This window comes from Manacus vitellinus, unplaced genomic scaffold (assembly GCF_001715985.3).
Source record: "Manacus vitellinus isolate BGI_N305 unplaced genomic scaffold, ASM171598v3 scaffold_42_pilon, whole genome shotgun sequence".
NCBI classification, from domain to species: Eukaryota; Metazoa; Chordata; class Aves; order Passeriformes; family Pipridae; genus Manacus; species Manacus vitellinus.
In genome coordinates this window covers 2,734,060-2,761,917 of record NW_021940553.1, presented here as the reverse complement: position 1 = coordinate 2,761,917, position 27,858 = coordinate 2,734,060, and the positions used below count along the sequence as shown (strand labels likewise).

Below are 27,858 nucleotides of genomic sequence, written 5' to 3'. Positions count from 1 at the left end.
CTAAACAAGCCTTTTATTATTACATTGTGATTTCAGCTGCTGAATTTCACTTCCACCTGCTTAGATGTTGGTGTTGAAGATTGTTCTAAGGTGTTGAAAAGGTGGGAGATGGAAACCCTGTCTTTTTTCAGTTTATCTGGCTTGACTTAATCTAATAAACTTAGCACGAGCCCATGGGATACAGCAGCTGCGTGCTGCAGATAGAAGTCGCCTCAGTCCATCTTGGCCACATGGTTTAATAGGTCTATGAAATCCCTGGGTCAGAGGCCAGCCACCATGCCCATTTTTGTCACATCTCAGTGATGTGTATCCTGGCAGGTTTTTCTTTTTGTTCCCTCCCCGGCATGGAAAGAACCATCTGCCGGGTTGGCTTTCAGAAGAATTTTGAAAAATACCAATTTCCCTTTGTTGAGAGGGGGCTTGGGGGGGGGCACACAGGACAGAAGGGGGAAGGAGAGCCTGACCTAAAACCAAGCCAGTATTTTCAAGGATTTTAGAATAGCTCGTATTGTGTTTCCTACTCCCCAAGGAAGGGTTGTCCTCTTTCTTCTTTTCTCTTTGATTCGATTCCCTGCCACTCTGTGAGCAAGTCAGAAGCTGCAGCTGCTGCTGTCAGCTGGGAAGGGAGTCCCCTTGTTTAAACCCATGTGTTAATCCCTGGCTAGAAAAAGTCGAAATGCTTTATGCTCCCCTTTTAGTCCCCTTTTCTTTCTGCATCTTCCCTGCCTGCCTGCAGACTTGTGCGAAAACACAGATATAGGCAGACCCCAAAGGCACTCAACAAGAAGCACAGGTAGCAAGAAGATCTGTAAACAAACAAATCTAAAGACTGGACAAGGCAACCAAATATAGTCTTGAGAGTAGGGAGGGAGTGAGAAAGGGCATTAAGCATGTTGTGAGGTCTGGGGAAAAAATTATGGGGGCCTTTAGGAGTAAGGGGAGCTGTTTTTGTCATGGCTGCTGGACGCAGATGGGTAGAAGTGTTTGCTCACAGGGGCTGTGCTTTGTTCCTAAGGAAAAGGCAGCAGCCCAGTGGGAGAGGAATTTAAACAGTGAGGTAAGGAGAAAGGAGGATTTAGACTCTGCCAGATGGAGACAGCTATGCAGGCAGCTCTGCAGAGGGTCTGATGGGTAAATAAGAGGCTCAAGGGGCTCAGAAAGTTTATCATCAGGTGTGATATCACAACATTGAAGGGTGAATGTGAAGGGTGGCCTGAGGTTCAAATGGGAGAGAAGGAAAGAGTTCTGATTTTGGCCATGACTTTTTCTCAAAAATCTCCCTCCTGTCTTTCCTATAAGAATAAGGAAATGAATCACAACAAAAATAGGGAGAAAGGAGCTAGATGATGGATGGTACTTATGGAAAATTGAAGGCAGTGTCCTGTAACTGTTGTAGGTCATAGAATGGTTTAGGTTGGAAGCGATCTTAAAGACCATCTCATTCCAAACCCCTTGCCATGAGCAGAGCATCGCTGGCCTACTTCATATCTGAAGAGTACAAAAGAACATGGATATTCAGCACTTTCCTAAGGTTTTCAAGCAGAAAACTGAGGCAGACAGAGGTGTCTCACCCAGGGCTACTGAAGGAGGCATCCCACCTTCCACTGCTCCAACTGCAGCCAGGACCCCTGCGCCCACCCCATGGCTTGGTGGTTTCAAAGCACCCCCCCCCCCCCCGCCACCACCTCTCAGTTCACCCCATCCACAGGCTGCCAGAAACAACCGGGGGCCCTGCAGGTCTTTTTTTTCCTGCCACCCTTTCCCAGATGTGTGTGTGTGGAGGGGCAGGCCAGCAGTGCCCACCCAGCGTGGCACGGGGTGGGCTGGCAGGTGGGGGCCAGAGCTCTGGCACACGGGCTCCTTCCCAGCGGAATTCCCCGTGACCTCCGCTCCCCAGCAGCCGCAGTCTGTACCCCACGCTGCTGCAGCCCCTTCCCCGCCGTGGCCCCTCGTTAATAAAGAGGTGTAATTGGGAGCCCTCCCTCCACCCCGTCTGGTGTGAGGCCATTTGTGTGCCGGAGGAGGAGGGGCAGACCCGGCATTGATGGGGGGAGGTGGCAGCGGGGGAGAGAGGGAGGGAAAGCTCCTTTGTTTGTTCAAGTAATTTAGGCCTCAGATGTTCTAAAAGAGAAAAGCAAAAGAAGCTTGATCAGCGCTGGTGAAGGTGTGCTCCTGGGACGCGGAGGGAACAAAGTGCAACAAAGAAGTGTGGGTTTAAGCATTTTGAGTTTGTTTCTTAAGTCTGTCGGGAGAGATGTGAATCTTGGACAAAACCCAACCAACAGCAAAAAAACCCAAAACAAAGCAAAACAAAAAAAAACTCCCTACAAACAAAGAGCCCACCAATCAAAACAAGAAAGAAACGTTTTTTTGCCCTTCACCAAGATCTCTGCATCCTAGCACTGTGAAGGACCAGGAGCCGGCGTGGGCCGAAGGGTGCCTGGATTCTCAGAGTCCCGGGTGTTGCTGCTGGGTGTTTGCTTTGTGTTTGCTCTGCTTACCCGGGCTGAAGGGAAACATAGGACAGTTCCAGGTTTTTGCAGCTAATGGATATTGCTTCTGCTTTGTATGTGCTAGCACACTGCCCTTGGAGTTGAGATTTTCTACTTTTTGTGCGCTAACACATTGCCTTTGGTGTTGTGATTGCGTCTCGTCTGTGCCTTCCCGTTTCCCTCCAATCCCGTTAGACATCTCTTTTTTAAAAATGAGAATGGAAAATCAAAGAAAACAAGTGACAAACATTCTTCTGTTCCTTTTAGGTTCAGTAAAACTCACCTTTAAACCTCACTGAGAGGCCTCTGTATTCTGAGGGCTGGGCTCTGCTGTTGAAACCCTTGTGTTTCAACTGTGTGAAAGTTGCAGAAAAATGCACATGGGATATGCAGAATTTAATTCTTTTTTTTTCTTTTTTTTTTTTTTAAGTTAGAGAATAGAGTAATGGTGTGAAAGAATGAATTAGTTATGGCAAATCTTATTAGTGCCCATTGTAAGCAGAGAAGCAGAGACATATGAGACCACTTGCAAAATTATTCCTTGTTTATTCAGCTTCGTAACCGAAGCAAATTTTTTTGCATAGTGTCATTTATTTGGCAACTGGAGGGGTGTGGAAGGTGTGTGTCTATGGAGCAAAAAGGGGGGAAGGGGGAACGCAGTATTGGTATTCCATTAAAACTGATGCTCAGTGCTTTGTTTGTCAGGTTTTGGCAAGGCTTTTTGCTTTGAAAGCCTTTCAGAGAGGATCGAAGCAGATGGCAGGGAGATCCTGTTTGTGTTATTTTTGGACATTCCCATTGAAAGTCTCAGATTGTTGTCCTTTTTCCCCCTTCCCCCGCTTGTGTATGTTTTTCTTTCTTCCTTCCTTTCCCCTTTCCTTCTTGAGAACGTTTTTATTTTTTTAAATAATATATTATTAATCATACAACATCACCTAAAAGCTGGGTGTGTTTCTGATGAACCAAGCTGTGGCTAGTTTAAAACTGGATAAAGTGGTGGAGGGACTGTCTCCTGAAGCAGTACAAACAGTGTTAGGAAGAGCGAGGTGGGTAGTGGTGGGAAGCCAGGCTGACATTTTGGGGGGATTCAGCTCAATAGCAGCACATTTCCCTGGTAGACCAGCAGCTGTATTAAGCCCAAGCAGCAAGTTTTGATTGAGGGTCTCTGATAAAACAACTTTAGTGACTCGCATGACATGTGCTCGTGACCTCCATCTTTTTTAAGCCCTTGTGGTGGAGAGGACCAGCTGTAGATAGACTGGAAAACTGAACTATGCCCTGGCTCTTCGTGGTGGCCTTCCCATGTCACTGGTGAGATTCCCTGGTCTCAGGCAGCCCGAAAGGCTTTTGTTCTGCCATCGTCTGCACCCGGATTGTGGTAGGAAGAGAGAACTTCATTGCCTTGCATTCCTGGTATAAACAGTTACCCCAAGCAGTAATTTAGCTTCGAATAACACCCCTGGAAACATCTGCAGTGCTTTTCATGTGGAAGCCTTCACCAAAGCCCTTCACAACCTTTGTGCAGGCAATCCAGCAAAGCTGAGCCTGGTCCAATCAGTTAAAGCATTTGGCTAGCCCAGGTCTATCAGCAAGGATGTGCACGCACAAAAGAGGATGGGAGGTCTTGGCTGCAGTCGGTATCCAAAAGTTCAGGTGATTCACCCGAAGCTCCTCCAGATGATTAAATCTCTTAAGCTAAGCTGGAAATCTCAAGGAAACAAGCTTTCTCATGCTCATTCTGACAGTGGTTATTCCCAGCTAGAAGCAGATATTTAAAGCTTCAAATCTTTACATCAGATGACATTAGAGGCACTTCGGCACAGGAAAATGGTTTACATGAACATAAAGTTTTGGCCAAGACAAATCAGCAAATGCACTTCACAGGTTTCACTTTTACTACTCTTAAAACTGCAAGACAGTTTGGTGCAGGTTTTGTTTGAGTTCAAGGTGATGATTCATGTTGGTTTTTAGATTGATTGAACCTGTATACCCACATCCTCATTTTTTTTTTTTTTTTTGTAACTTGTGCACTGAGAGAATCCACTTTAGAAAGTCTCTTTTTGTTCTTAATTGAATGAATGCTCAGAAGTCTTTCATGTGCATTTTAGCACCTGAGTTTCAATGCTATCCTTGCAAGGTGGTAGTGGGTGACCCAGCATGTGTTAAGTGATGTCACTTGAGGTGCGTTTTGCTGACTAAAATAAACTATGGAGAGGAAAAATGTACCCAGACCAAGCCTTACCTTCCTCTTACTGTTATCTCTTGCTAAACGATGAACATCCTCTTGGCAGGATTTTTGCTGTGTAGTGCTGACTTTTCTGCCTGCCTTATTAAAGTTTGGCAACTCCTTCTTGTTACCTACTGGAGGAGCCTTCTGCTCAAAGGACCTTCCCCTGCTCCTGGGGTGGCACGGCTGCTCTGCCCAGTGAGGATTTCCCTTCGAGGCCTTCCAGGGATAAGGGCTTTCCTGGTCTGGCGTTTTGAGAAAGGAGCCAAGCAACAGTCTCAGCCTAGACAAAAGGCAAACTCGACCTACTATTTGTGTAGTTACTTAAACATGATTTAACCTAAATAATGCACACTGTGACTTGGCTGGGGGAGAGGGGGGAGGGGAAGGAGAGGAGCTCGTTTCTAATGAGCCGGGAGACAGCACAATTAATTACATATGAAGGACAGATAACTGACAGCAAACTGTCTACAGTAGAGGGAAACAAAATACCGACGTGAACAATTAAAGCGCCCATGTGACGGAAGGGTCAGCGATTTCTCATACAGCGGACGGCCAGGCGCAGCCCCTGGAGAGCCACAGGGGATGCTCAGCTGAGCAGGGGGCCAGGTGGGCAGAGGCTTTGCAGACCTCCACCATCAAAGCCGAGCAGGCATTTTCTGAGGCTGACAGGCAGCGCTCTGGGCATTATTTTCATCACATGCGCTTCTGACAGCGGAACCGTTAGCTGCTACTAATCTCGGCAACACGTGGGACGGGGAGGAGGGCGGGTGAGGCAGAGGAGCAAAGGTTCCATGGGCAATTAGGTACCTGCCTCAGGATGCTGCCAGCCACGCGAAAGAGAGCTGAGGCGACAGAGGCTTTCCTTCCCTTTTCTCCTTAAAAATTGTTAACTTTCGTCGCTGCCTTCCAGATGTGGAAGTGCAAATCCCAGCTGCTGATGGCTGAATTCTTTGGGCAGCATGGCCAGAGATTTGCATCCTCTCTGCTCCCCCTCCCTAAATTGAAACTAAGTCTGGCATAACTTATCCCCCACAACACCCCTTTCATCCTCTTCTCTCTCCCAGCCTGTCCTGCAGTCAGCCCTTGGCTGTAAAGGTTTGGAGGTAAAGGCCGATGGATTAGCCTGGGGAAGGGCAAAAGGTTAAATGAGCAGGGCTAGCAGCATGCAAAGGGCTACGATTGAAATATTTGCTGAATGCTGACAGGCAGCAGAATAGAGGCAGACAAGTGGCAAATTCCTGTTTTCTCCTCTAATTGAGAAAATATTTTGGGTGTTATTCAGGCAGGCTGCAAATTGAGACTGGGAAAGTCAGCCAGCCGGGGAGGGGAAGCATGGGAGGACTTCAGTGAAAACACTATTCCCAGTAAACCTGTTTCCAAAAACTTTGCACTTACACCCGTGGAAATCCCTGGAACCTGGTGCTTACATTTTGCTTGGTCATTTTTACCATACAACCGCAGAGTCAAAATACTGCACCTCTGAGCTCAGGGTGTCTCACAAGCAGAATTTGACCCATTCCTGATGTTTTTGCATCCACATAAGTCTTGCTTTCATAGAACGATAGAATGGTTTGGTTGGAAAGGACCTTCAAGAACATCTAGTTACAATCCCCTCCCATAGTCAGGGACACTTCCACTGGACCACATCGCTCCAGGCACCATCCAACATTGCTTTGCAGGTCCAGCTTATTGCATGGAGGTGCTACCATGAAAAATCCGGGTGTCATGAGTATCCATCTCTCATCTGCTGGACAGGAGATTAATGAGATTTGGTGGCATATTGAAAAAACATGACAACTATTCAACCCTTGATTATGTCTGTGTGTAGTGTGGATAATACTCAGCTGTGTTTCAAGCTTGTGCAATCCATGATGTCTGTGTGCCTGAGCAGGGGTATTACAGCCATGGTGGAAATGAAGGGGGAGAAGTTGTTTGTCTGGTGCATCACAGCTTAGCTGCACTGATTTCTACCTTAGCCCAGCCCTCTGGCATCCCTTGCTTGCTCTTGGATGTGGGTGGGAAACTCTGGTGACATTTGGGAGAAGGAAAATCCAGGTTGATGTGAGCAAGAGCAGTTAGCTGGCCTTTCACACCCTGACATTTTCCTCAAAGGGGTGATTTAGTCCTGCACATCCCCTCTGCCCTTCTGCCTCCCCCTTCTCTGAACTCTCCTTCTAGAGTTGATAATGTACTGAGAAGGTTTCAATTAACGTAGTTTCCTTATTTCTTAGAAATATAGGGTTAATTAAGGAGAAAGGGAGAAAGATGTAAAAAGAAACAGTTCCTCAAGCCAAAAAGCATCATGAGGGTCAGCAAATTTTATGTTCCCTTCTATACACTCTTGTCATAAAGCTTGGAGACCAGCTTATAAAATGTTTTCTGGAGAATGCCATAGCTTCAGTAGAGGAAGGTTTTGGCAGGGGTGTACCCTATTTGTGGCCAGGGAATTGTATTGCATTTGGGCCCTTGAAGACTTATGTGCTCCTTAAAGATGCCCAAGAGGCAGTCAAGAGATTTTTAATAGTCAATATGAGCTTGGTTAAAGCTTCAGCGGGCCCAAATCTTTGTTGTTAAGCAAAGGGAAAGAAAGCCTGCCTGGCTTTGCGTATCAGCTTCAAGTGAGGCATGCTGAGGTCTGCCAGGGTTCCCTTCTGCTGGCCTTGCACTACAGCTGGCCCTGGAAAGCAGTTGACAGGGTTGGGCAATACTCCTGCTGCTGTAGCAAGGCAAGGCATGACTCTTTTCCTGCTTATGGCTATGAAGCAGTGGTGTGTTAGTTGCTCAGGGCTGCAGATTTGTGCCTTGTTTCAGGAGGCCTGTGGGGGGAATGAGCAGCACAGTCACTGCCTTACAGTGAGGAAACTGAGGCGCTAACGTGGAGCATGTCCAGAGAAGGGCAGTGGAGCTGGGGAAAGGTCTGGAGCACAAGTCTGGAGCTGGAAAGGCTTATCCAGGAGAAAAGGATGTTCAGAGGGGACCTTCTCGCTCTCTCCAACTTCCTGACAGGAGGGTGGGTCAGATGGAGTCGGGCTCTGCTCCTGGGGAACAAGGGGCAGGACGAAAGAAAACAGCCTCAAGTTACACCAAGGGAGGTAAAGGTTGGATATTAAAAATTTTCTTAACCAAAAGGGTTGTCCAGCCCTGGCAGAGGCTGCCCAGGGCAGTGGTGGAGTCCCCATCCCTGGGGGAATTTAAAAGACGTGTAGATGTGACACTTGGGGACATGGGTTAGGGGTGGGCTTGGCAGTGCTGGGGGAATGGTGAGACTTGATCTTAAAGGGCTTTTCCAACCTAAACGATTCCGTGATTCTGGGCCTCCCTCTGCATAATGATCCATGTCAGCATGAGCTGAAAGTGAAGCCCCCGGCTCATTCAGTCATCAAACCATTCTCCTGCCTTTAAATCATGGGTCTGTCTTGACCTTCCCTTACCCCCCTCAGTCTCTGCCTGGGTTGCACAAGTGAGAACAAAGTGACACTTGTTTGCCTCCTCCAAAGAGCTCACTCAAGCAGGTGATTGTCTTGCCTCCTTTTGCAGTCCCAAAACAAAGTGTTGAAGTGTTGTCCTGGGATGTAAAACATCCCATATATTCCCCCAGGACTGGATTTTTGCTTTCTGAGTGCAAGTGGCATTGAAAGGAAAAGAGGTCACAATTGCAGGATAAGGGGAATAATTCCCAGGTGCTGAAATTAGGAGAAAGATGTGAGCACTCATCCTGTGCACTCCTCACAGGGCAGGGAGGGAGGGAGCTCTTAACAGCTCTAGTTGCAGTCTCTATAAAGATCTGATCCTTCATTTGTAACCCTACCAAAAAAAAAAAAAAGAAAAAAAAAAAAGAAAAAAAAAACAAGCAAGAGGATGAAAAGTCAGTCAAATTCAATTTAAAACTTGTCATTGTTTATTTGGTTTGGGGATGTTGAGAGGTCAGAGGATCTGAGACCAACACAAAACCGTGTCTTGCAGGAAGGCTCATGGTTCTCAGCCATGAGCCCCTGTTCATCTTCAAAAGGGAAGTTTGTCCCCTCTGTGTTCAGCAAGGGAGGGGTGGTTTTATTTAATTATGAATTTTTTCAGCACATGTGCTGCTGCATCGTGTTTGCATGAAGGTTTGGGGTTTAAATTCCAAAGAGTTTTGGACCTCAAAACGCAGGAGTATCCAGCATGCAAGCCGAGGAATTGAAAACGTGGATTTCGTGCTTAAAATGAAAATATCAATCCATTAAACTTCCTCTGTTTTTATCTCCCTCCCTGTGAATAAGGGACATGACATCACAGGCCATCCTCTGTCAGAAAGGAGTTAGTTCCTAAGATGTACAAGGCACTTTAAGTGCCAAAGTGGTATCAAAGCATCATTTCATTTTATTTGGCCTGTTCTGGCTTCTGGTCAAAATGAGAGAAACACGAAAAGATCTTGAGTCAGCGCTGCTTTTGTTTTTATGTTTAAGTTTGAAACCCTAAAAATGAAAAGACAGTGATACAGGAAATATAAACTGAAACTGAAAAGGAGACTTGAAGAAGCCCGAGAGAAATGGAAAATCTGAACTTTGCCAGAGTGTCTTCAGCTGTAACGCTCTGAAGGCCGAGCTCACTCCAGAGTGGGAAATTGTGCTTTTTCATGCAACAAAAAGAGAAGAGCTTCTCTCAGGGGACTGATGAGTCTGGTCACCTCAAAAGTTTTAATTTCTAAAATAATACCCATAATATCAACCTCTAATAATAGACCAAATCTTAAACTTCACAATTTCCAGACTACTGCTTTATCTACCAGGCCATAGTATTTCTCCAGGGTCATCTGCTCAAGTGCTCAGGATTTTATACTGAGAAGAACCAGTTTCTGACCAGAATTTTAGAAATTTGCCCTGTTCACAAAACAAATTTTTTTTCTTCCTCTGTCCCTGTGGTTTCTGGTTCTCAGGGACTCATTTCCCAGTAAGAGGTTAAAGGAGCCTCCTACAAGCCTCGTGACACAGAGTTTCAGTGAAGTAGGGACCAAAACCAACTGTGTCTGAATAAATGTCTTGTTTGAGTGTTTGTAATCTGACTCAGCAGCCCAGACTTTGATTTTTATCTTCTCGGATGAGTGGGTGGGAGGGATGGGTGATAACAGTTCAAAGCAATGCAGTTCCTAGCATCTGAGGCTAAAAGGAGGCATGGCATTTTACCATAAGGGCCATCCATATATTGATGTCATTAATTCAGTTGTTTGCCCCGTTGCTGTAACATTTTATGACTGGGATAGAGGCTTAGAACATTCACGTTTCCTACAGGACACTTTGCTTGTTTGGCATATTTTAAGAATTACAGAAATACTTCATCCTTCCTTTACTAACTTTGCTTGTTACACCTCAAGTGAATATGATGAGCGGGCTTATGTGAAATTGAACATCAAATGTTAGAAAAACAGTTAAGTAACATGGGTGGCAGTTGATAAGTTTGATAGGTTTGGTTGGAAAGATCTCCCTCAGATTTTGAATTAAAAGAAAGTTGTCCTTGCCTTCCCCAAAAATGTAACTCTTCTCTCAAAGAATGAAAATGTGCAGAAATTGTTTTTTGGGGCTTCAGGCATGCACAGAAGAACCTATATTGCCTTTGGGGAATTCAAATGAAAATAAACATTCTTCTTTTTGGCCACATTTGGCTAGATCAGACAGATCACTGGGCATTTATTTGTTTATTTTTTTCTTAACTGACACCATTATTATAACGAGTCCAAACTGAAGATTTGTAAGCAGTGTAAGTTCCTCCCACTGCTTTGGTTTAGGCCTTTGAAGCAGGCCAGAGAGGAGGCTGGATCTGGCTGGCAGGAACTGTGTCTGCCTCTGCTCTGTCCTGGCTCTGCTGCTCTGCCTGGGCTGCCCCTGGCCTCTGATGGGAATTAAGGGGCTTTTGGTTGTGTTTTATCTCCTTTGTGGCAAACTAGGCTGCCTGGCCAGCAGCCTGGCTGTCTCTTCATGCTCGCCACTGACTTGCATGTTACCATTCTGTTTCCTGTAATTTTGGGTCCAGCTCTTGCAGGAGCAGAAAGGCGTAGGTTTAGGTCCAGTCTTAAATAGTGGATTGCGGCCTGCTGTGACTCAAAGCCCTGGGGTTTTTTTTTTTGATCTTCCAAACCGGATGCTGAGGCAGCTGATATGGGAAGCTGGGGGTGGCAAATGCCCTTAAAACACCCCTAAAACCGAGAGCTTAGTAAGAACCACCAGCCAAGACAAGCCTGGAAGCCTTGTCCCAACAGGCTTCATGGCTGGGAGATGTAGGACTCTCAGGATAGAGGGGCTCAGCTCTTCATGGACTCGTAGAATATCCTGAGTTGGAAGGGATCCATATGGATCATGGAGTCCAAGTCCTGGCCCTGCACAGGACAGCTGCAAGAGACCCACTATGTGCCCCAGAGCGTTGTCCAAACAGTGCTTGAACTCCGACAGGCTTGAGGCTGTGACCACTTCTGTGGGGAGCCAGTTCAGTGCCCAACCACCCTCTGGGGGAAGAATCTTTTCCTAATATCCAGCTAAAACTTCCTCTGACACAACTCCATGCTGTTCCCTCAAGTCCTGTCACTGGTCACCAGAGAGGCTTCATACTGCTCTCACGTGTTTGACTCTTCATACTGAGGATGTGGTTGGGCTTCCTTGGCCGACAAGTGGGCAACATACCACAGAAGTGGTCTCTGAGTGTGCTGCCCCTTTTGCCAGCATGGCTAGGTGTGATGCAGCACTAAGGAGGCTCCTCTTTAAAGGTGACAATTATCCCTTGGCCTTTGTGAGGCCAAGATGGGCAAACGGTCCTTTTAAGTTCCACTAGTAGTGATCTTGTAGCTGATGGAGGTTAAATTATGCCAATCTGGATGGCAGATTATGCCAATCTAATCCAATATTTGGGTGGTAGAGCTCTGAAGGCATTAAGTTCTGTTGCATAAATCAAGGACCCACAGTTGAACACCTTAGACGTGCTAGACTAGAGATGATCTAGACCAGAGGTCATCTTCCTACTAGTTTGAAAGGCTACTTTTAGACCCATTGAAGAAATCCTATAATGAAAAGTTTTCTTGCCATTAAACATGGGAGAAGTGAAAGAATCAGACAGACTTAAAGTGATTATCAAAATACAAAAACCTCTCAGAGGGAAAGTAAATCAAGGACCCCAAAATTTCTCAGTGTCATGCCAATAGCATCTTCATGAGAGGACAACGTTTTCCCTTAGCACAACATGCAGATGCAGAGTATTTTTGAAACCTTGCTACAGAGTGGAAAAATGTGAAATTATGCATTTCTGGAATGGCTTGGTGCTCAAAAGCTCTAGTGAGAGAGATGAAAGATGGTACCTGCTTCTCCTTGACCTGCTGCAAGTGGCATCCCAGCAGTGGGCACATTAGGGGATCTCCTGGGGCTTTCCCTTCCAGTTACAAAAAAGCCAGTGTCCTCATTCCCTTCACAGGATGAATTGGTTGGTTTTGTGGAAAACTGAGACCCCAGGGGGTCACAGTGTTCAGGAGTCAGCTCGGATGCCATTAGCTCAGAGTTGATCAGTTCCAGCTCCCACATCTCTAAACAAAAGCACAAGAAAAATGAACCCTCCCCTTCCTAGTTTTCCAAACTGCACAGCCTTCCCATTGACTTTACTGCAGTTCATTGTTATCCCTAACTAGAGAATTCTGATTTGATGGTGTATTGGACAGATTGTGGTCGACACAATTCCCCTTTCCTTCCATCTTATTTCCATCGAATAATGTAATATGATCTTTAGCAAGTCTCTTTCTGTTTAAAGGAAAATTCAAACCGAGGAATCAGATTGATTGCTGTCTCTGTGTGCTTTTCTCTTCTCTGGAACACCTTCCCACTGTAGTAACATCAAATATAAAGACTGGGGAACTTGACCTGACAGGTGCCAGCTCTTGGAAATACAAATGTTCAGCCGTAGGAAATATCTCTGTCGCAGCAGCGCTGTGGAAGCAATTAGGTAGAGGATAATGGATGGGCTGCAGTGAGATAGGAGGGAATGACTCCACAGAGGTGCTTCATGGTGAGATCATAAACCACAACAGCACGGCGTGGATGGGCTGGTGATGTCAACCAAAACCTGTGGTGGGATTCGTCTTCTCACAGAGGACTTCTCTCTGGCTGTTGTTGTTGTTGCTGCTTTTAATGGTTTCCCAAATCCGGAGGCCCTGCTGTGGGGTGACTGCAGTGTTAAAAGTTGGAAACACTGCTGTGTTTTGGTTTTAGGTGAACTTCTGGTTTCTCTTTCCTCTGTCACAAAGTGTTTTTCATTCATAAGCTACTTCTTCCTTTCTGAAGACTGCAAGTGGGCTGCTTGGATGAGGAAGGGGGGATTCTCTAGCACGAGGCACATGGTGGGATTCTTGGGGTCATCCTGTGCAGGGTCATGAGTTGGACTCGATGATTCTTGTGGGTCCCTTCCCACTCATAATATTCTATGATTTTATGATTCTGTATGATGGACCACAAGCCCAGCTGTTGGAAAACTCAGTGCAACCTTTCCTTTGGGGCACCCTTTACCACACTCCGTTGCTTACCTACATGTACAGATGCAGGTGTAGAAAAATGGGGAGCCTGAGACAGACAATACTCGTGTTGATCAGTGATTGCAAGGGGAAGAACAATCACGCATGAAAACATTCAGTCTACTCAGATTTGCTCTGTTGTTGAGTCAGGCTGCAATGGAAAAACGTAAGCTTTAATCAGAAGGTACTGCTTCCAGGAGGATCTGCTCCTCTACTCTGTGTTTGGGAAGGAGTCAGGTGTAGGCACGTGGCTAATGCAAGGGCTCTTTCCCTAATGGTCTGTGCAACACCACCTTTCCTTCCTGGGAAGCATCTGGGCCTTAATTGTGCCCGCACACAAGCCCTGTTGCTTTGGAAAGAGGAGATCTGATCTTCCTCTCCGTCTGCCTCTCCCTGCAGGGGCTTCCCCCTCCATGATCTGATGGAGCTCCTAATGGTAATTATCGTTGTCTCGTGTCTCAGCGGTGTCGGCCTCGAGACGAACCCACCGTATGGCTTTTGATACCCGTCTCAGGGCGAGGCACGTGTGCCCCTGCACACGCCTCTGTGCTCCCCACGTTTGGCACTCTGCAGGGAAACACGAGCTGAATCCTGCCTCTCCTCCTTAGAGGTAAATAAATGCAAAACCAGGTTGAGAGGACTGAAACGCGATTAACTTCCTTCTGGCGCACGCACCCACCTCTGCACGTTGTCTCGTCACAAGCTAAAAGAATGAAAGAAAGAAAAAGCAGTTAACAGTGTTGAAAAAAATTTTCTTACTCTCTTTTCACTCTGCTGTGTAAATGGCTTAGTATTTGTCTGTTTTAGAGAACTATTTTTCAGGTTAATTTTTTTTTTTTTAAATCTTTTAAGTTTTCATTTCAGCTTGAAAAGCAAACATAACTTCTGTTATATCCACAGCTCTGCTCCCAGACTTTCTCTCCACCCTAGCACAAATATTTAGTGATGGTGAGCCATGCTGTTCCTTGAGCTAACCTCTTTTTCTTTTAAAAAAAATAAATCTGATTTCTGCACTTTGCAGGGATGAAAAATTTTTAGAGAAACAGCATGGAAATAATTAGGTGTTTCTGGATCAGTCTATTTTTTTTTTCTTCTGATTTCTTTATTGTCACTTTCTCTCTTTTCCTCTGGTCTTGCAGGGTCAGAGCTTGGGAAGTTAGGGTGCATCAAAACATAATGCAACTTCCCCCTCTCTGAGTCACATCTCTCCTTGGTCTAGCCTGTGCTACTTTAAAAAACAGTAAGGGGACTTGGAAAGTTAAGGAAAATCTTAGCCCACCATCATGGTCGTCATGCTCTGAAGAATCTGCATTTTTTTCCCTAGCCTGGTTCAGGAGATGAGGATCTCTCTTTGCCTCCTCTGGTTGGAGGTTTTTCAGTGGGAATCTCCTTGCTGGAGTGTGGTGCCTCCTTGCCAGAGGAGCAGCACATGGGTTGATCTCTGTGAACAGGTTAAATAAACAGGACTATGTTTGGGTTAATTGTCGCTGGTTCTGCTGCTCTCCATTACTGATCTATCCGGGAGACTGGCCAAGGAGCAGATGCGAGAGACAGCATCATCACCTCCCTCCTTGTCCTCATTGTGTCTGGATTTATCCTTTTTCTTTTCCTTGTCCCCTCATCCCTTTTTCTTTTCTTTTCTTTTTTTTTTTTCCTTTTCTTTTTCTTCCCTAATTTTTTTTTTTCCCTTTGGCTGAGCAAATAGGCCAGATGGCAGTGAGGGGAACAGACAACAAGTGAGCCATGGCATATGGGCAGCCTGTTTAATTTCGACTCCTGTTGGGAAGTGGCTTGCAGGGAGATAAGTTACAAAAGCAGAAGAGGAGGAGGAGTGTGTTGGAGGGGAGGGGCAGGAAGAAGGGGAGACCCTTTTTGGGATGAAGCAGCCCAGCCGAGGGAGTCCGGGGCACGGGGGACTGAGACCTTGGCTGCATTCCTGACACAAAGCAGTAAATTAGCTGTTTCCATGTCAGTTTGTGCAGGAAGTCTTGTTGGCTGAACACAGGAAGGAAAGATGGAGGTGTCTGCCTCAAATGAGGAGGAGGAGGAGAACATATCTCCAATTTCACCTCGCCTACTCTGCCCCAGGCAAGATCCAGCCAGGTTTAGGAGATGGGATGCTGAGACATTTGCCCAGCTGCACAAGAGGAGTCATGTTGCCCTAGATGATTGTTTTCTGTGCATATAGGATTGTGTATATTTTGCTCCTGTGGGCATCAATGTGAGATCATCCACTACAGATGTCTTTGAAGCAAAAGACATGACTTTTTAAGTTTTGAAACAAAACTAAGTAAAAGATTGACACAAAACAAACTGAAAGGCAGCCTAATAATAATGTAGTTGACAGTGATTCCCCTTCCCTTTCCTTTTAGCCTTCATTTTTCTCTCTCTCGTTTTCCTTTTTGAATTCAATATGCTATCTATCAGCTTCTTGCTATCTATTCACATTGTTCATGCATTTTGGATTTTGCTGCCTGGGACCGGAGGGAGTCTTGCATTGAATGTGTCTCAATGATTTAGGAACAAAATTAGAGTTAATTGCACTAAATTATAGATATGTGAGGCTTGCTGGCTTTGTTTTGAGGAACTGGGACTTTGGGAGAGGGTGAGGGAGGGGTAGGTGTATTTTTCTTAGGTTTTATAATTGTATTGCTTTTGCATCACAACCTCATTGAAATGTAATTTAAAATGGCTACACAATTTAGGAACTTGAGAAGTTTTATTCCTGCTGATGCTCAGTGGATTTGGTGTTCCTTGGTGCAGGCTCTCAACACCTTCACTCCAGAGGCATTCTTAAAAATAACTCATTTTGGCCAACGATATACTAATTTTGTTCTACTTCCTCCTCTTTGATGGGAACAAGCACGGAATCCCAATACAATCATCACATGCGTGGACCATTTGGAGCTCTGTGTGTATTATCAGCGCTTTGACTGGTGAAGTGGGACTCTATCTCGATGTGCCCATGGATGGGATTCATCTGTGAGCTCCATGCTTGTGCTTGGCAGGGTGGGAAAACTATACAAACCAATTAGCTCTGGAAATCCTGAGCCCTGTTGGCAGGATTCAGATGATCCTGGACCACAGTTGCACTCTATGCCTGCACAAAGAACTTTTTATATGACATAAATTCTGCAGAGAAGTTTTCATTCACCAGAGAGTCTGAGGAGAAATGATTATGCATCGCTGGCTTGGTGGAGCAGAATTTTAACTTCCAGCTCAGGCACTCCACCACTGATTAGTTTTAACATGAAATAGAAACACAAGCCTGTGATTTATTGGTGAAATATTTAAGATAGATTGTTAAATTATTCAAATAGGGAGTTTAAAGCAGGCAGGGGGAAAAAAAAAAGACAGTTCATCCAAAGCGCTCAGTTTTCTTGAATTTTAAATTGAAAAGTGTACATTTGGACTCACTAGATATGTGAAACAAAAAGTGTTATTTCAGTGTGAAGGCAGACATATTTTAGAGTGAAAATTTTCAACTTTATTATCTTCCCAACAAACTTAGCCTTTAATTTTTCTCCAGTTGATCCCTGCAGACTCTGTTTCATCTGCAGTGTGAGGAATCCTTGCAGCCTCTATTGTTTCCTACCACTCATCTGCCACCTATTTAGGCACTCACCCAGGCTGGCTGCAGTTTTCCTTTTCTATGAAAGCTAATGGAGAGGCTTTTTGTCTTACTGTTGATAAACCAGGTGAGGACTTCTCCAGTCTCCTTGCCTGGGGTTTGGGTATCACCTCGTCTTGCCTTTGGTGTTGATCTTCCATTCCACTTCAGATTAGTTTGTTGAATCTGCTATGCTTGTCCTTGCCCACTTGCCCTCTGGCATCTGTGTAACATTATCACAAGGTAAAATTAGAGATGTCTTCCTAGAAAAGGAGATAAGAATCATGTTCATGGTCTGTAAGGATCCCAGAGGTGTACCAGTAATAATGTAGATTAGTGAAATAAAGTGTGAATAAAGCATAAAGTTTTTTTTTGTGGAACCTTGATATTCATTTCGTAGAATCACAGAACTATTTGAGTTGGAAGGGACATTAAAGGTTATCTCATTCCAAACCCCCTGCCATGAGCAGGGACACCTTCCACTAGACCAGGTTGCTCCAAGCCCTGTCCAGCCTGGCCTTGAACACTTCCAGGGATGGAACGTACTCCTTTCTCTAACTTTTTCCCCCAACATTTGAGATAAAATATATGGAAATTGCAGCATCCTAGGAAACATTTACTGTTTGCCTAAGTTTCTCCAAATTTGAGAGAGCTTCCTAGCTTCCACAGCTGTGTCTGTCGTGAATATAAGATCAATGTGACACACAAAAAGCAAAAGTGATTAGACTTTGACACGTCTTCAGTGAAAACACATGGGAAATATGTGTCAAGATCCTTGGATGGCTTTGAAAATTTCAACCCTCTCTGTTCATCTACTCACATTTCAGCACAGAAAAAGGAGCATTTTTCAAGTCTGATCTCCTCTAGCAAGCCCTCAGTTTTACACAGTGCATCTTAGGAGGAGAGAACTTTCAAGGTCTGAGTCTTTCAAAAATTTTTTTCAGCTGAAAAAGATTTAGTTAGAATAGGCAAATCCTAACAGTACTTTTGCAATTTTTTTTTTTGTTGTTGTTGTTTTGTGGGGTTTTTGGCGTATTTCTGGGTGTCTGCGTTCTACTTTTCCACCTGCATTCAAAGTGAAGCTGATAGAAAAGGATTTGCTTGGCCTTTTTGTTGCTGAAGGGGGAAGGGTGCCATTTTTTTTAGTGCTGCAAGACAGACTCTGCAGGTGAAACTACCCCAGCAGGGGCAATCCTGCCCGGAGGGGACAACTCCAGGGATTTAAGATTGAAGCAGGGTTGTTGTTTTTTTTTTTGTTTTTCCTTTTCTCTTCTTTGTGGATTTGTTGTGCTGTGGGACCAGGTCCTTTATGGCACATAGGAGTGGGGTTTATGGAGCAATCAACTCCAGCAGCAGCAGCAGCAGCAGCAATCGCATAATGCTTCAGCCTTTTGTAGTAGATTTTGTGTGTGTGTGTGAGCTGAAAGTATGGCCAGGAGGGAAGGGGATGTGAAACGTTGGGATTTATTTATTTTTTTTTTTGTCTTTTTATTTATTTTTTTTTTAACTTGGAAAGAACCTGTCTGAGTTCCTTTATGCTTTTCAAGCTCGGGGATGAGAGAGAGCGAGCGCATGTGTGCGCGTCTGTGCCCATACAGTTCGCTCAAGTGGGAAAAAACCCCGTTTGCGGTTCACACAGGAGGAATTTCTGATGGGAGACAACAGTGCTAAGCAGAAAGGCACATCCTGATCTCTAGCAAGTGAGGGGCACGCTGGCGCACACACGCACACAACACATACTCTCCGGGCGCTCTGCATAATACGTGCAAAGCGCTGCCCTTTAATGAACGTAACCTATGGCGGCTGGGATGCAGCCGGCCAGACCTCGCCATTAATAAACTGGGAACATTCTTCTCCTTTTTTTAGTCCCTTTCAATGCCAGCCCTGCGGTTTGATCTCCCTTGAATGCTGCTCCCCCTCATTTGGGGCTCCAATTCTGAGAAGATTTGGCGCATTGTTTGAGGTCGCAGGATGTCGGATTGATTTCGGAGCTTTTGTATTGACTCCGGGCTCCTGAATGAAGCTGTCATGTGTGTCTGTGGTTGGCTAGCAGGCTGTCCGGCTGCAAGCTGTGCCTTCCTTTGTTGTTTAGGCCTCATTGAGCTGAGGGAAGAGGCTCATTTCAGGGTGATTTACCACCACCCAAACACCAGCTGTCTGTTGTACTGCCGCTTGCCTCCACCTTGGATTCAGTTCTTGTTTCCCTTGTTTTCCCCCCTTCTCTCCCACTCTTCTACTATAGGCACTTGGGTACTGGTTCTTCAAAATGTGTGGATCACCCTGACAGAACAGCATAAAAAACATAATAAGCACTGAATATGTTGTACTTCTTAATTGCATTTGTGCACCCATGGGGATTTTTAGAGTTCACTGTTGCAGTCACAGAATCATAGGATAATGTCTCGAGTTGGAAGGGACCCACAAGGATCACCGAGTCCAAGTCCTGGCCCTGCACAGGACAGCTCCAAGAGTTATACCATGTGCCTGAGAGCCTTGTCCAAACACTTCTTGAACTCTGGCAGACTTGGGGCTGTGACCACTGCCCTGGGGTAGTTCCAGCGCCCGACCATCCTCTGTGTGTTTGTGCCAGCTCCCTGGGGAAGAGGCTAATTCCAGTATTTTCAGTAGCTGTTGCCCAGAACAGAGGAAGGTTGATGAAAACCGAGCAGGTCAGAGCCATGCTGTACCTGTCAGCCACTGCAAGGTGCATGACACGGTGCTGCTAAGCTGAGCCCACCTCTTGAGCTGAGCTTTTCAGCCGCAGGCTTGGGAGAGCGGGAGGAGGACGGGGATCCTGCCGTTAATCCCAGCCAGCTCCTCCAGAGCACAGGGCCTGGCAGCTCCGTGGAGGGCCGCCGGTGCCATGTGCCTCGTGTCTGACTCCTTTAAACAGGGCTGGCAGCTCTGCCTGGGACAGCTCTGGGCGACGCTGCCGTGATTTGTGTGTGCCCCTGAGCCTCCCCCGGAGCCGCTGGCGTGAAGCGAGTTGTGACCGACCCTCATTTGACTTCTGGGTGACGCAGTTCGGTATTTCTCGACCACAGTCTGTTAAAATTGGCATCCGCTCAGCTCCTGTCACCCGTGCAGCTGAGATAATTAAGCCTGTTACTATTATTATGATTTTTTTTCTCCTTTTTCTGCACATTTTGGCCAACTGCTGAAGCCTGTGGTGCAAGGAGATGGGTGAGGCCAGAGAGATCCCCTATAAGAGGTGGGATGATGTGACATATGTGCTTTTTCAAGGAGCCTTCTTGCTCTTTGCCTTGGGAAGGGTGGTGTCTGACAACGGGTAGGAGCCAGCAGAAGGCAAAGTGAGCTTCCCTCCTGGAAAACCTTGTGCCTACCTGCTTCTAAACCACACCATCTCATCAAAAGTAGGCAGTACATCTGTAAGATTTCTACATAACTGTGCTCTTCCTCACTTATTCATGGCTAGGCTTCGTGAACAAAGATTAAGGAAGGCTCTATCCACAGTTGTTACAGGCACGCTGGTGGCTTATGAGGCCAATACGAGATAGACATATCTGATTGCTCTTCCTCAACACTGTTATTAAAAGGCCAGGAAACATGGAAATGATGCTCCATAAATCAAGACGAAACATCTATTAATACCCAGTGAGTTGAGGCTCCCCTCTTTGCAGTGTACTTCTCTCTCTCTCTTATGCTTATCAGGCGCTGCTGGACGAAGGAAGGAGGGATATATCAGGAGGCAACATCCACAGTAGGATAGCCCCAGCGAGGTGTTTTAATTTCTTAACAAACTCTTTGGGCACTAGAAACTGTAAAATAACATACAGATAAACAAACAAAAACTCCCTAACCCTTAGCACCCTGGAGGGCTCTGTTTCAGATCACTGAATAAAAGCTGAAGCTGCATATGCATGTTTAATGTAACACAAGGCGTGTGCTGTGCAAAAGCATGCTTCCTTCTAATCTGGTTCCAGACAGAAGCATCCAAACAGAAGCCCCTTTCCCTATCCCCACCGAACTGCTTGGTGTATGTGAGGAAACCCCTGAATGACAAGGCCTCCATCTGCTCTGGAACAGAGTTGCGACTGGCTGCAAATGTTGTCCATATGCTTTTTTTTTTTCCTTTTTGCCTTTCAACTTAGCTGCCTAATGTTAGACACCTATCCCCAAATTAAGCATCTGCTCATAAGAAGCTTTCCCAAAATAAGGTGGAGGTAGCAGCTCATTCAGCCAGTGCACATTAGGAGAGGTGCCTCTGCAGCTGGAAAAGGATGTAAAAATATTCATCCAGTGCATTGCTTTCATTTGATTTTTTTAGGGAATGGAAGAACCCCTTCATTCTTGTACTGCCAGAGAAAAAGAAAAAAAAAATCTAGTTTTGGGTTAATATTTCCCTTCTACTCCTGATTTCCCAGATGACTATGGGCAACACCTTGCAATTTCTCTCTAGTAAATAAAATTGGTGATATTTCCACTTGGGCAGGAGAACATGGCTGTGGTTTGCCATGAGCTCAGGTCACATTAGAGCCATGGAAGGCTCTAAAAATGGGAGTTTTTCCCTTGGCTTGTGGTTAAAAGAGAGTTGGATTATCTTTTTCAATATGACGACTTTGCAGTGGATACTGGGACAAATTAACCATCAACAAGGTATATATGGATCTAGTTTATTAAACACAAGTGTGTGTCATTGCTAAAGGTACCCCAGTATACCCTGACTGCACATTGGCTGCCTGTTAGGAAATGTGTGGGTCTCTCTTAGGTCCTTTGTAGCTCCAACTTGTCTCATATAGTGTGAGATGAGTGTGGTTAGACAGACAAGTCTCTTCCTGGGCCTCAGTTTCCTATCACTATCATCATAATTTAATACACTTGCTTTAACTTCTAGTTTAATCACTTCTTTCTCGGCAATGGTTTTCTAATTTTAGAGATTATGGACTGATATTTGAAGGACTGTAATAATGGGGCAAGAGTAAAACACCATTGATAGATTGGAGTCACAGGCAGAGGATGCCAATTGCAAGTAGTCCCCTGAAAACCTCAAAGTTTGAAAGGATGCTATCAGCACACCAAATGAAGCATTTTGTTAGGTATCAGACTAAGTATCAGTACTACCTTTTCAGTGTCTTATTTTTTTCCCAGCTTCTCTTTTGGAAAGAGGAAAAAAGATCATTTCTGCACATTATCTGACCTTACTGGAACTTGTGAGATGCTGAGGTCACCAAGTAAGAGATCTTACCACACCTGGCAGGTTGCAGGCTCTCCCAAGGTGACCAAAAGTTTATCTGCCTGTTTGTAATTCCTGCCACCAAGGGTCATCTATCTGCTGTGCCCTGACATTGAGCAATGGCTGCAACTCCTTTTTATCATGCCCTTTCCCTTCCTCATCATTTAGGACAGAGCACTTCCACTTGACTAAACTCGATAACTGTGTTAGTGTTGGGGTCTCCTTTTCTATATAAATTAATCCAGCTGAAATCTCGTGACTCTCCATGGCTGTACACGATCAGATTCTCCCTCTGTTCCCCAGTGGATGCTGAGAGTGTTTATTTTTCAGCTGTGGGCAGCAGAAGTCTGAAAATAGACAATGTCTTTGTGTGTGTGTGCCCATGGGAAGCAAGTAATTGTGACAGATTCGTGGGAACTCCCATTTCCTGTGTTACAGTCTGAGTTCAAGGAGCATTTTGACCAAACCTGGAATCCCAACCCCTTTCTGTCATGATGATTTATCAAGATGCCCAGGTTTGATAAGCAACAAAAATGCTATGGTGAAGAACCAAGGTGACTCAAATAATCCCCAGAAAAGAACCATGTTAACATGAGGGACCTTACTTCTCCAATCATGTTCAGTCTGATGGGTTTTCAGCAAAAATAAGGTGTCTGAGCTCAACTTCCTTCTCAAACTGTTGGTTGCAGGTGAAAGGAGAGTGAGGGGACTCTGTTACTTTGCAAATCTGTGCTGGCCCCAACATCCACCCCTGGAAGTGTTTGAGGCCACTCTGGGTGAGGCTTTGAACAACCTTGTATAGTGAAAGGTGTCCCTGCCCGTGGCAGGGGGTTTGAACTGGATAATCTTTAAGGTCCCTTCCAATCCAAACATTCTATGTTATAGAAATTACAGGGTCTGTGCCAGCAGTGCTGGGTGAGGGTGGGCTGTTGAATTCCTGGCAGGGATTTACCAGTGGTGATGTGGACCCATTGTCCTACTGAGGGCAAGTCACACCTGTAGACTTGATTTCACGAAATCTAGGCACACTAAAAGCAAGTAAGTGCTAACTTGGTGAGGGAGCTTTTCTTCAAGTCACTGCAGTTTGGTACTTGTACTCTCTGAGCATGATAGACTTGTTCTGTTTATGTAAATGTATGAAAACAACAGGTTAAAATAACATTTCTTTTCAGCTTTGCTTTCCCACTGCATTTTCCCATGTACCTTGCTATCCTTCTACCCCTGTCTATGTCACATCCCTGATGCTGTGATATTGGCCTTTGGGAAAGAGTCTTCATGGCCACTTGGGAGCTACCCCTCTGTGAAAGGGTACCTCCCAGCAATGCAAGATGAGTCCACAGGCTTCCCTAATGCTCGTTCTTCCCCTGTTTCTGGTAATAAATACAAGACTCCTTGGTCTTCAGTGGTTGAGATTGTGCTGATGTTTTTCTTGCCTTATCTCTTTTAGGGAAAAGTCATTGGAGATGCAAAACTGCTTATGAGTTGTGGTTGCAGAAAAGGGAAAAATTCTCAAGTGAAAGACTCAGATCAGGTCAGTCATTATATACCTTTACTGATGGAAATACAAGAAATGTCTTAACATCTGGTGGATTTGATCTGTGCTGTTGCATATCAGAGTTCCTGGACACAAACAGAGTTCTTGACATGATCAACAACATTACAACATTGATGGTTTTGTGTTTGTTATTTGTAGAAAAACCCTTAAGCAAGATCAGGGATTCCTTGCACTAGGAGCTGTTAATGCCCTAGCCTGGCTTATTCACATCTGGTTTATTTATTCATGAATTCTGTTTCTTTATAAAAATCCACTCCAGGCAATGCCTTTCTTAAAGAATATTGCATTTCCTTGCTGGCTAAATGCATGCAACCTTTGGTCTCCTACTGTATCTGCCTAGATGGGTGGCAGCTACAGAAAAACGTGCCATTCTTTGCATGCTTTTGTTCTGAAGTGACACCATCAAAAGGACATTTCTTATTGAGGTCCCCTCATGACAGACATGTAAAAACTTGCTCACAAACCGATGGCCAGGTTTCAATATTCATTACTTGGAATGAATGGCCCTTTATTCTAAAATTGGTCAAATTGACATTGGTGGGACCACTTGTAGGGTTCAGTAATTGCAAGTGAGATGGTCTGTGCTCGTTATGACAGCCAGCTGGTGGTCTCTTGCTACCTCCTACCATTTTGCACTTATTCATCTCTGTCAAATATTTTAGTTATTATGTCCTTCTGGCTTTGTAGGTAAAAAGAAGTTTGAATCTGGAGATCATTCTTTCCGAAAATGAAACAAAATTTGATTTGAGCATAAACATTTTGTAAAATCAGGTCATCCAGTCTTAAATATGGCAAAGTGAAACAGTTGATCTCAAAGGTCAAACAACTTTGTTCTCTAATGTACCTTGTGAACAGCCTGTGACTGGGTATAGACCTGAAGCAGATTCAAACAGTGTCCAAAAAGTTCAGAAACTCCTGATAATATCCTGAGGGGAAAAGAGATGAATTCTCAAGAAGAAAAGTATTTTTCATTTTTAAAATGCATCAAATTTTAACATTCATCAACTGTAATTAATAACAATGTCTCTAAGCCTTGTTTTGTTAATATTTGAGAAGATCTGAGAACAGATCTATCTACTGGTCTATCCATCCATCCACCTATTTCGTAGTAGGCTCTGTTGTGAGGAACACTGGTCACACTTACAAATTCTTTGTCAGATTGGGTCATTCATTGATTTGCTTTGTTTTGCTTGTGTTTTTTTGACTAGTATTTTCAAAATAACAGATTCATTCTCATGAGCTATATTATCAGTTGGCCATCAAGACAAGGATTCGTATTACTTTTCTTTAAAGACTGGCTTCCCATTCTCTCAAATAAAAGCTTAGTATTCTCATTTTGAAACTCTAACGCATCAGGAAAAAATAATATGGAAACAAACACTCTAACCAATTTTAGTCTTTTATATTGTGATATATTGTGGTTTACAGGACTAAAGCAGCATTAAACCACTGGTAGTACAGATTAGAAATTAAATTGGAACACCCTGATTGCAGAGAGGTTTTACATAGCAGTATCTCTAAAAAACCCTGTGTGGTAGACTTGAAACTCATAAATGGCAATATTTTAATTATGGAGTAGGCAACAGTTTTCAGAGAGTAAAAAAAATCCCATTCTCTTTTATGTTTTCTGCAACAGTGAAAATTATTTTTTGCATTCAGTTACTTTCTGAAATCTAATTTTTGATGTTATCTGGTGATGTATTGACCATTTCAGTACCTCTTTCTTTGCTGTGACAACATAAACTATGGGGCAAGTGCTTGCTTCAGAGGCTGTAAAGCTCATTCATCATGCCCCTGGCAGGGTCCTCTCTGTATTTAAGGGGACAGGAGGTGGATGGGGAGGAAACTAGTACAGGAGGGTGGGTGGCAGTGTGGAACATTTGTCTGTAAATGCAGGACCTCAGCTCAGCTTATAAATTATCCCCTGGGCCTTGTAGATAAACACAGACTTCTATGGTGACATCGGCTGGGAAAGGCAAACACTTGCCGACGATTGTAGGCTAATCCTTCAGGACACTAATTGCCAGAAAACCAAGGAAGCATTATTTTAGGAACAGCTTGTTTCACTTTGTGAAGGGGAAAAACAGTCCACCGGATTTAGTTTTGTTTGCAGAGCTTTACTCCCTCCTTCTGCGCCCTGTCTCAGATTTTAAAGGTTTACCTTCATTATTGTTGTTGGGACCTTTTTTTTTTTTTTCTTTTCCTTGCTTTGTGTTTCACTCTGATGCCTCTTTAAACTTTTGTGAATATGCAACTTAGTTTTCATTTGCATGAATGTACGCATAAATAAGTAAATAGCTATTTAAAGTTTTGGGACTCACCAACTACTTTTTGCCTGAAATTTCTGTGAAAGGTGATGTTTTGCAAAGATTTTATTTTTCTTTCGTTCTTTTGAGTCAATTTGGAAACTGGCAAAAAACCTCAAACACACAGCCCCACCAGTGAAAATCCCCACTTGAACCAATTCATCACCCCATTGCCAAGGGTTTAATTTACTGGTATTTCTCACTTGGCCTGTTCATCTGGAGAAGAGGAGGCTGAGGGGAGACCTCATTGCAGTTACAACTTCCTCATGAGAGGAAGAGGAGGAGCAGGCACTGATCTCTGCTCTGTGTGACCTGTGACAGGACCTGAGGGAATGGCCTGAAGTTGTGTCAGGGAAGGTTTAAGTTAGATATTAGAAACAGGTTCTTCCCCCAGAGGGTGGTTGGGCACTGAACAGGCTCCCCAGGGCAGTGGGCACAACACCAAGGCTGACAGAGCTCAAGCAGTGTTTGGATGACACTCTCAGGGACATGATGTGATTCTTGGGGATGGGCCTGTGCAGGGCTAAGGGTTGGATTTGATGATCCTTGTGAGTCCCTTCCAACTCAGCATATTCTGTGATTCTGTGGTTCTCCAATGTGCCTTTGGAAGAAATGGCACTTTAAACTCCTTGACCTGAGATCTGCCCCCCCCAAATCTGGCAGCCAAAACCACAACTATCTGCGTGATGTTTTCCATGGTGCAAGGCACCAGTGTGTAAAACCTGTCAAGGGCAGAAGTGCAGATAGGCTCACATGGGACTGGGGTTTCACAACAGGCACAAGGAACCCAACTTTCCTGTTCCAGGCAGGGACTGGTGGCCTGTGTTGTGAGGCCTCCGAGTCCAACCTGAACCCTCCAAGATGAGGTGGAAGGCTAAACAGCACAATAAAAATCCCACAAAAGCTTTGAAAACCTCAAAGGGGATACAGCTGCACTGAAGAACTAGAGTCTTATCACCCATGCATGGTTTAGGTGAAATTATGGGTCAGTGAAGCAGGATGACTTCAGAGGAGTCCCCAAATAAGACCACCTCTCTTGCCAGCAAAAGCTGTGTGTCTTTTGCTACCGCTGGCAAAATTGCCAATTGGTTGTGTGCTTTGTGGGAGTAAAATTCATCCATGCTCTGAGGCCAAGAACCAAGACTCTGCACCACAAACATCCTAATGTAATTGTAAGGTTCATATATGCTCTTAGGAGGGGTTATTAGTTTACCAATAATTTATGCCTCCCCATAAATTATTATAATGTTGCTTAATATTTGAGGTGCATTGTTGTATAAGAATGGCAATCCTGGGCTAGAATTTCCTCATGCCAGGTAGTATACTAACATAAAATAGGAAAGATGTTTCCTGGGGAGTGATTTCATTTGTGTACCTTCTGAGGGGGAAAAAAAAAATTGTAATTTAAAAACAGGAGGAAAATGTGTGAGTGGGCAAATAATGTGCATATTAAAGGCATGCATAAGATTGAGAACCAGAAGTAGCATGGTGCTCCATATCCTCAGCACATGCAGCTCTGCTTTTTCAGGGTTTAGTTTTATTTGTTTTCCATTGCTTCTCCCAAAAGGTGGGTGGCTCATCAATGTTTAACTGCTCTTATCCTTTGATTTTTTTTTTTTTCCTTTTTCTCTTGGCTTAACTTTTCTGATGGTGCCTGTGAGACCAAGTGTTACTGAGAAGTCAGACACTCCTGTCCTTCTGTGTGTTTGGTTTTGGTTTTAATATGACAAATGTATGCCTCCTCTGGAAATGGTATCCATGCTGCAGAGTAATTATTTAGTGAATGGTGGATCCAGTTCATGTCGGCAAGGATCAGATTAATCATTATTAATCATGACCCCTCCGACAGTAACCTCATCCCTTGCCTAAGTGCTGCTCTTTATTAAGAAGTAAAAGCTATTAGGGGATGGCTGGGCCACTGCTCTCGTTGCACCAGCACAGGGCTCAGGCCTT

At 44.6% G+C, this 27,858-nt stretch overlaps 1 protein-coding gene across 4 annotated transcripts in view; it reads left to right on the top strand.

Moving 5' to 3' along the window:
• SETBP1 (SET binding protein 1) overlaps window positions 1-27,858 on the top strand; it is a 265,374-nt gene that overhangs the window by 30,096 nt on the left and 207,420 nt on the right. For 3 of the 4 annotated variants that reach the window (XM_018078772.3, XM_018078771.3, XM_018078773.3), the window contains one exon: window positions 23,492-23,575. The exons of the other annotated variant lie outside the window; for it this stretch is intronic. In XM_018078772.3, coding sequence (XP_017934261.2) covers window positions 23,492-23,575 — 84 coding nt within the window. The remainder of the gene's footprint in view (window positions 1-23,491; window positions 23,576-27,858) is intronic. 4 annotated transcript variants of the gene reach the window in all.